This window comes from Rhopilema esculentum, chromosome 1 (assembly GCF_057945365.1).
Source record: "Rhopilema esculentum isolate cy_ngs chromosome 1, ASM5794536v1, whole genome shotgun sequence".
NCBI lineage: Eukaryota > Metazoa > Cnidaria > Scyphozoa > Rhizostomeae > Rhizostomatidae > Rhopilema > Rhopilema esculentum.
In genome coordinates, this window is record NC_142815.1 from 1,196,634 (window position 1) to 1,206,156 (window position 9,523).

Consider the following 9,523-nt stretch of genomic DNA (forward strand, 5'->3'; position numbering starts at 1 on the left):
ATTCTTTGTGTCATTAACGTTTTCCATGTCATTTTTCACAACCTTGAAAGTTCTATTGTCACTACACTGATAAAGCCTAGCGCACACAGCAGATTTTTGTCGCAAAAGACGAAGATTTTTGTCTCAAAAGACGAAAATCTGTAGTGTGCGGGGCAAAATCGCAAAGATTTTTGTCTTTTACGATTATCTTTGAGATCAAAAATGTTTGATATTTGTCTTTGTCTTTTACGACGAAAGACAAAAATCGTGCAATGTGCGGGGTCGAAAGACAAGTTTTTAATTTTTAAACCAATAAAACTTGGATTATATGGTCACGTGAATTCTGTGGAGCCTTTCTTTCCCGCCAAAAGAAAAAAGATCGAGAACGCCATGGAGAATACAGAAGACGAAGTCGGTATATGGACAGCAAGCAAAGAGGAGCAGCTTGTCGATCTGTGGCAAGAAAAGGCTTGTCTGTATATGGTTACGTCTCCAGAATATTCAGACAGAAACAAGAAGCTAGCAGCCCTGAACGAAATTGCAACTAAACTTTCTTCAAACGGTGAGTGAATAATTTTGACTAGCTAGCTAGGCTAGTCCTCTTTTCTTAGGCCTACTCAATTTGAAGTGAAACATTGCTGTACGAATTCATGTTTTATTCATTCTAGTGAATCAAGTAAAAAAAAGAATCGCATCTCTGCGCACGCAATATGCACGCTCCCGCAGAATCCCAAGCAGTGGAAGTGCACGACCAAAAAAGACGAAGAAGACTCAATGGATAGAAGACCGCCTTCAATTTTTAAGCCCATATGTATCCAACAGAGTGTCTATTTCTAATTTGCAGGTACAATACAACACTAGCTAGTTGAGTTCATTATTTTTTGTTGCAACCATACTATCTTGCCATGATACTGATCCAGATGTTGAGCAAAAATATTGTTTCAAAAGCTCACGCTGACCCTTAGCACTTAATGAACAGTTTCTGTTTTTTGTCTTCTGTAACTCAGTTAGAGATTTGTCTAATCTCCAGCTGCCTTGAAAAAGCTCATGGTTGTCTCTTTCACTGTCACATGCATTTTTATATGAAGGCTGCTCATCAATCAGCATGTTGTGCAGACAACAAATTGCCAGCACAATTTGCTTAGCCTTTTCAGGCTCCAACATAATCTTTGTCAGCATCACCCTGAACCTATTAGCCATGATACCAAAAGCGTTTTCGACAACCCGTCGTGCTCTAGAAAGCCTGTAGTTGAAAATGTGCTGTTCATGTAACAGTTGTCTAAATGGGAATGGTTTCATGATATCATTTCTCAAGGGAAATGCATCATCACCAATGATATGATAATGACATTTGATGCATGTTTCCCCAAATTGCTCAGCTTCTGGAAAGGCAATTGATTTGTCTTTCATCTGTTGATTTAGAGGCGATGTTTCAAAAAGTCCAGCATCACCATTTCTTCCACTTGCACCAACATCAACAAATATCAACTTGTAGTCATAACTTGCCAATGCTAGAAGGACTATGCTGAAATATCCCTTGTAGTTGAAGTACTCTGATCCAGACATTTTTGGTTGTTTGATTGCAATGTGTTTGCCATCTAATGCACCAACACAAAAAGGATAGTCCCATAAATTGTAGAAACCATCACTGATTGTTTTCCATTGATGAGATGTGCTTGGAATCTAAAATACAAAAATATTAAATTTTAGTCTTCAACTGAAAGTTTATCTGAGCCACAGCTTAACACTGGTGACAGTGACTGTGATGGAGACTTGGACGACAATGATGCCCCTGCTGCAGAGACACCAGTTTCAACAAGCAGGCCACTGGCTGCTGTTAAAAAATCCAAAACTGCAAAGCAGAAAAAGGAAGAGGAAGAACTCTCCATTCTGAAGTCTCTTGCATCATCTTTCTCTGCAGATGAAAATTTAGCTGCAAAAAAGGATGCAAAGCCAAGCCCTTCAGCTGCCTTTGGGGAATACGTTACACATGCTTTGTCTGTGATGGATGAGAAAACAAGACTTGTTGCAATGAACAACATTCAAAATGCTCTTTTTCAGGCACAGATGGGCTCTTTCTCAAATGAATTCAACAACCCATATCATGCTGGTCAACATGCTAGAATGCAGTCTTTCAGGCAGTCACTTGACCAGCAAGATATGAGTGAAGGGCCATCGTACGGACAATTCTAATCTTTAAAATTCATACAGTATATTGCTTTCACTGCACTCTTCAATGTTATGTGAGTTGGTTTTAATTAGCACATTAAATATTGTATTGAAAACCAAAAAGTAGAAAACAAAAAATGTTATGTACCTTAAGATATCTATCCTTAAGATTCTGATAAATTGCATCACAAGTTTCTGTCACTATTGATGAAATTGTTCTTTCTCCAAGTCTATATGAAAATCCCAGGCTGTGAAATGACTCTCCTGTAAAGATATGCAACATCTTATTATACCAATCAATATCTAAAATGATATGATTACCTCAATTTCTCCATGTAAGATTATCAGATTTATGATTGCATTCATTTTGATGATACTCAATTCAAAATGCTCATTATGATTGGCATTAAAAATGAAATGGTTTGTGAAAGATATCAATTAGTAAGAAGTATTGTCATTATTGTTATTAAGTATTGCTACGAACTCTGTAGAAGAAACATTTAGAATATTTAAAGTTATTTTTATTATTCACAAATATATTTTTACTTTTCTCATTTGTATCCTATATTTTCTCTTTGAATCAAGCTGGCAGACTATTGTGAAATCTCACCTGTTGCTAAGTATCGTAGTGTGACTGCAAGTCTTTCTGCTGCACTAATTGATTTTCGCATGTGAGTGTCTTTTCTTTGAATCATTGGTCTTACTTTGGCAAGAAGAGATTTGAAAAGGTCTTGGTTGAGACGAAAATAGCGTTGGTACATAGGTTTATCCTCCGATGCTAACTCCTGGACAAGATTCTGATATGCTCCCAGCTCATTTCTACGCTCAATCCAGGATTTCACCCACATTCGTCTCGCAATTCGCCTCCTTCTTCTTCGTCTTATTAAAAGGATAATAGCCAACAGTGCTTTCTTTTTTGTCAAATTCATAACCTTTGTCAGTTTCTTGAGCAATTTTATTCGTGTTTGGAATTTTATTTTACGCGCCAAGAAGTTCAAACAATGTGAAAAAGAGGTCACAAAACTTAATCGAGGCACTAATCCGAAAAAAATCGTGCTGTGTGCGGGCAATCAGTTTTTATGAAAAAGACAAAAATCTTCGTCTTTTGCGACAAATATCTGCTGTGTGCGCTAGGCTTAAATGTCACATATTTCAATCCTCTTTTTTGAAATGATCTTTGGAAGATTTCAGCTGCACAGCACCTTTCATATCCCCTGAAGACCCTTCAAAATTGATTTGACAGACTGGCCCATGCTTTTCTTTCCAAGCCTTATAATACCATTTTCTGTATTTGTATCGAGATGTTTTCTACAGTCATGGTAATGCATTGACAACACTTCAAAGTCAACAACTTCACCCAAATCAACAAGGATTGCAAGAACAACTCCATATTTTGATGAATATCCTCCTTAATGCCAGGTGCCATCAGAACTTACAGCTACAGGAATGGTTCTATCTATATTACATTTACCGGCATCAGGTATGGAGTTCAATATTTGTTTTGAATACCAATGGCAGCTACCTCCATCTGTTGCTCGCCTTCTTCTCTTGGTACTTTGGATGTTGCTTTGAAACATTTAGACTACTTGACAGTAGCAAGAGGAAGTGGTTTACTCATTTTACCACAGAAACCAGACAAGACTTTACACCCACCTTTCAATAAATTGCATGATGCCACTAACCTTGTGTTTACCTCAATTATCCCCTTCTAAGTTTTTCTGTTGTGTAGAATTTTGTTTCCTGCAAACACTATTTTCCTTGTGTAAAATAATTAATTCTGCGAAGCCATGCCTTACAGTGCAATCTTTTCAAACAATCAGTTTTGCATTGGAACTTTTGCAAGAGCTACAGATTGCTGAAAATTGCAGTGCCTTCTGGAGAAAAGGCATGTCCACAGTGGAATAGCCTGCTGCAATTTCCCTTTCTTTCTTAAGTTTTGAAAGTTTCTAACGTAGTAGTAGTAAAAACTCTTGCCCCATGTCGAATGCGAAGAGATTTTTTTAGCAACTTCTTCGCAGATCAAATGATGGCAGTTTCCTTTGGTGTAGAGGTGCTTTGCTCAGGGCAGGGTCCTCCAAAAACCTGCCAGATGCCACATTGCTGTCACTCACTGAAATGTCCCTTCTTTTTATTTTAAATCTATTTGCTATAGCTCTTGGTATGTTTGCTGGCATTATTCTCTGCTTGATTTAAACCAAAACAAAATTTCACAGTTGTCTACAACAGTCCCCTATAAACTTTTACACGAATTGATTAAACGAAAAAAGACAGAAAACATTATGCATACCTTGTCTGTTTAATAAGCATTTCTATCATTGCAAATTATTATACAAATGGCTGGCAAGACATATCAATTTTTGGCAGTAACATCTGTTTTTGGCACAGCTGATCTTAGAGTCTTTTTGGGCAAAATCTCATCACTTTCGTCGGTCACATTAGAAGCAGAAGAAGGACTGGCTAAAACATTGCAAATTTCTTCCCCTTTATTCTCTTTTCTTTTCTCTGCTCTAGCGATCTTTGAAATGTCAGTAAAGCGAGAATAGCAGGCTCGATGATATTTAAAGTTCTCAAAAAACAAGCATCGTCAGTATCATCATCAGCTACCTCTTGTAAAAATTCACTTGCTTTTGCGTCATCATGCATTTGATGGTCCATCTAATGAAATCAATCGGCTTCTTGTCTCGATAACTTTTGAAAAAGAAATCTGTGAAAAATTGACAAGTTTCCTTGGTAGTGTATTCAACATACCGCCATGTTTTTTGGACAAAGTATTGCCATGTGAATTGATTGAATTATGTTGCGAGCTTTTTGTTTAAAATATCGACCACCTCTGGGACTGTGCTTTAGCCTTATTTAACAATAGTAAAGTGGTCCGCATTTTACATTGTGAAATCACAGTTCGGCGCTCGTTTCCATGATCAACGGGAAAGCGGCAGATTGTATACTAATTAAAATGAGTGTTTGATAAAAACTGCACTTTACTGGTAATGGGAACAAGCAAATTCAGATAAAGCAGACTTGAAAGTGCAAGTTTACATGAAAAGAATAGCCATGAGATATGTCCCACGAAACTGAACGATAACAGACAATAGCACGTGGCCTAGAGGCATTTGCCCCTTGGTTGAACAATCTGTTATCTCAACTGCCAAAATTGAAAATAATTTTGACTGTTAAATATCAGCATATTTAATGGTCTGCTCATTTATAACTTCAGCGCAACACTAAAAGAGACTAATCTGTATGGTTTTGATCTATATGTAGCATTTTGGAAGCTGTTTTAAATGTTCCTCCAAAACCTTATCACCACTATCTACTCTGAAACTTAAAAGAGCTTGAAAGTTGTCACAGTTGTTTCTGAATCTTGGTGCTTGGAATCATTCCTTTCAACACGAATGGAAAATTCTGTCTCCCATAGAAAACAACACAGGTAACAACAGACTTCAGTTTTTTCCTATCGAGAGACACTCTTTTATCAAAGGCAATATTTTGAATCTGGCTAATTGGCTCTACTTTATTCTCCATCACACCACAACAAACTTTGCAGTTTTGTGGACATCTGACTTACTCTCATGACCATGAAACACTCTAGAGGCACAAGACCAATCATTGAAAGGACTTTTCCTCAAGTGTGTTATTTTGGATCCATTTCTACCAATGCTCCTACCAAAAAGTACACAAGGAAGAACAAAGGCACCATCCAACTTCTTAGAATAAACTAACCATGGAAACTTAGACAACCAGTTGGTGCCAAAAGAAGAGCGACAAGGATACTCAAATTTCTATTCAGGCATCCTTCACTGGATGATAACGTTGGGAATCTGAGAATTGGTCCACTCTAAAGTAAAAGCTTACTACATCAAAATAAAAAAACCTGTAGTGGAATCTACTGCAAAATTATTATTTTCCATTTATGAATTCATGAAAGTGCTCAAATTGTGGTTTGCCAAATTACTCTTCCTATTAAGATTCAAGCCTTTCTTTGGTCTTGCTCTTTGGAAACAAATTTTATTTTCTTAGATTTAAGTGGCACCTTGAACTCTTCAAAAGCACCATTTACAACCAAAACCGGATCAATATGATTTGGCTTAATTGATCTCCTACCTCCAGAAGGAATGCAGCTAACTGACCAAAGTTAATATATTGGAGAATTTCTGGGCATTTTATCTCTTGGAAGGAGTTGTGCATTACTTAAGATAACAGCAGATTTATCTTCTGTGTTGGGATAGAAAGACATAAGTGGTACCTGTATTTTACTTGATAATGCCATAAGACATATGAAAGGACATCATCTTCCATTTTCACAATTTTACAGCTTCTCTTTTAATGCACTATTCATAATTATCAAGGTTGTAATCAAAATGATTACTTGCATCAAAGGGCAGAGATTTAAAAAAGAAGTTGGCAGAATTCTTTTCATTTGACAAGTTTTCAAAATGACGGTGTGAGGCATATAAACCTGGCTGAAGGTATATCTTGACTGAGCCGAAAGCTCTTAAAACTTGACTCAAAACTCTTATTACCAATAGCTGCATATGAGCATCCATGATAAAGGCAGTTTCCATCTGCTTTTACCCTGTGCAAAATAAAAAAACAACTGTATACTTACTTTACCCAAGGATTTGTTCAAACCCTAGCCCCTTCTACTATTTTTATGGCTTTATGTATTGTGCTGTTGCAATTTTTTAATTGAGAAAATACATTGAAAAACTTATATTTGCATTTGATATCATCAGACAAAGGCCTAAGGCTGCGGTCACACTGTACTTTTCTGCGCATCCTTTTTGCTAATCCGTATTTGTTCTTACATCATGCCACCATCTTACATCAGGTCACACATGATTTTTTATAAGGATGCTTTAGTACCCTCAAGGAATTAATAGCTCAAGAAAATAACATGCACATTTATAACACAAAGAGTATATTTCCCACCAAAATATCACTATTTTTGCTTCTTGGTTTGCGCCAATATAAAATTTCTTTATTCGTTATCATGATGGAGCTACAATTGTCTATCTTGTTTCTTGTCACGATTTATCAATTTATTGCAAATTCAAGAGCATCAGCTCTTAGCAAGAAACAGATGATGGCAAAGAGAGCTTTTCTTTTGGCCAGAGCACGAAGAAACTATTTTGTCTCATCAATGAATAACTGCCACCCTTTTTGGATGTTAAAAGAAGCAAATTTACTTTGAGGAGCAAAGCGTTTTTGGGCTATTGAAAGGTCTCAGCCTTGGTTTTGATAGACTATGGGCTAATGTAGAGTTTGATACCTTCGATGAATATTGGAAACAGGAGCTTCGATTCTCTAAACAATCATTCAATGATATCGTAAATATTGTTGCTGGCGATATGGAAAAAAGGCACACCACCTTTAGAAAGGCTATTCTGATCCAGAAACGTGTAGCCATTGCTCTTTGGAGACTTTCAACCAGAAATAGTTTTAGATCAACTGCTGCTGTTTTTGGTGTTGGGAAATCTAGCGCAGTCAATTTTATAAAATTTTCCAAAAATGAAAGGGAAACAACTATAGCTTTGGAAAGATTTCAGAGATATGTAAAATCCCTCAAGTTATAGGAGCAATTGACGCCACACATAGAGATTGTTGCACCTGAAAATGCGCCCATTGACTACTTTTGCAGGAAACAAAAATTCACGATAAATACGCAAGCTGTCGTCGATGGAAATTTGAAATTGATGGATGTATCATCCGGTTTTCCAAGCATCATTCACGATGCAAGGGTTTTACATGCGTTTAATTTATGCGGAAATGGGCGATATTCTGAATAGGCCACTCGCAAATATAGAGAACAAGCTCATGAAACCTTTCATTATGGGCGATGGGGCATATCTAATGAGCAGTTGGCTTTTAAAGCCATACCCTGACAATGGAGCATTGACAAGATCACAGTCGAAATTGGAGCATTGACAAGATCACAAACAAAATATAACAAAACTCTTTCTTCTGCCAGATCTGTTGTGGAGAGGGCGTTTGGAATTTGAAAAGCCTGTTGTAGATGCCTATTAAAAAGACTTGATACATAAACAAGTAATGTTGTTGAGGTCATTATAACTTGCTGTGTTCTTCATAATATATGTGAAGAAAATGGAGATGAAATGGAGGACGAAGAATTCACAGCGCGTTTTATTGAACGCGAACAACAAGGCAACACAATAATAAACGAAGATTATAAGCAAATAATTTGAACTAATAAAAATTGACATTGTAATTTGAACATTACTTTTTGCCCAAAAGAGTTGCCAACTGGATAAAAAATTATCTGTCCCGTTCTTTTTCCTCGGCCACTGCTTTTCCCTGCTGCTCTTCCAGCTCCACCAAAAACTCTCTGTTCCTCCGGTCAGATTCCGCAAATGCATCCATCTGCCTCTCTTGCATATCCAAAAATCTGTCTTTGAAATTTTCTTTCACTTTTTTCCATCATTATCCATACAGTTATGCTATTTTTCTTTTTTTTGCTATTTTCTTGCCATTATCAACAACATCATCATCTTAATTTCTCTCTTTTTCAGCCTCTAATCCCTTCTTCAACCACATTCCTACTTTCGTCGTTATTTTCCTCCTCGACAGCTACCCCAACTTCTCTTACCAAGTCCAGTTTGACTTTAGGCCTACATGATAATATTTCATCAAAATCGTTGTAGAATCGGGGAGAGTCTGGAACTGCGCCACTCTTTTTATTGTTATCCTTTGCTTTCTTGTAGGTGTCTTTTAAAATCGAAAGTTTTTTCTTGGCCTGGTTGACAGTTTTTTAGGTCCATTTTTGTTAACATTATTTATAATTTTTGTCCATGCCTGCCGATTGCGACTGCTTTCCATCTAAGTGACATTTTCTTTCCACTCTCTAATCAGGCTTCTTGCTTGAATCTAGGACCAGTGACAATTTTTTTCCTCTATTTTCTTTTCATCTCCTTTGCAATTTCATTCCCTGGATTCAAATTCATATGCGCATTCTGGTAGCGTTCAAATTCAATTTGCTGCAAATACATTTGGTACTGAAACGGATTTTGCTGAGAATTGCTTCCAGATCCGGAAGGGTACGACATGATTGTTTTGTTAATTATGCTTGTTGAATTTTCAGTGAAAAATTTATGAATGAAAAGAATTGTACGCATGCACTTTATTTTATGTCAACCACCATAGGACACACACGCCAAGGACATGCACATCAGTAATCCTTTATGGAAACAGAACATCCTGCTTTTCTTCATTTAGAACACATAACAAGTATTTAGCATGGTTTTGGGAAGGTACAGTTTTATTGTGCCACCTACTTGTTTTGCAATTCTACATGCCTCTTCGAATCAAAAATTATAATAAGTATCTAAGAGCTTTCTGGTCATCTTTAGAGAGGTCAACA

The 9,523-nt window shown here is 36.8% G+C and overlaps 1 protein-coding gene across 1 annotated transcript; it reads left to right on the forward strand.

Moving 5' to 3' along the window:
• Positions 1 to 201: 201 nt before the first annotated feature.
• Positions 202 to 2,693, forward strand: LOC135690318 (uncharacterized). The gene is made up of 3 exons (XM_065207836.2): positions 202 to 541; positions 648 to 823; positions 1,690 to 2,693. Exons 1-3 carry the CDS (start codon positions 202 to 204, stop codon positions 2,170 to 2,172), a joined length of 999 nt encoding a protein of 332 aa, XP_065063908.1. The 3' UTR covers positions 2,173 to 2,693.
• Positions 2,694 to 9,523: the final 6,830 nt, after the last annotated feature.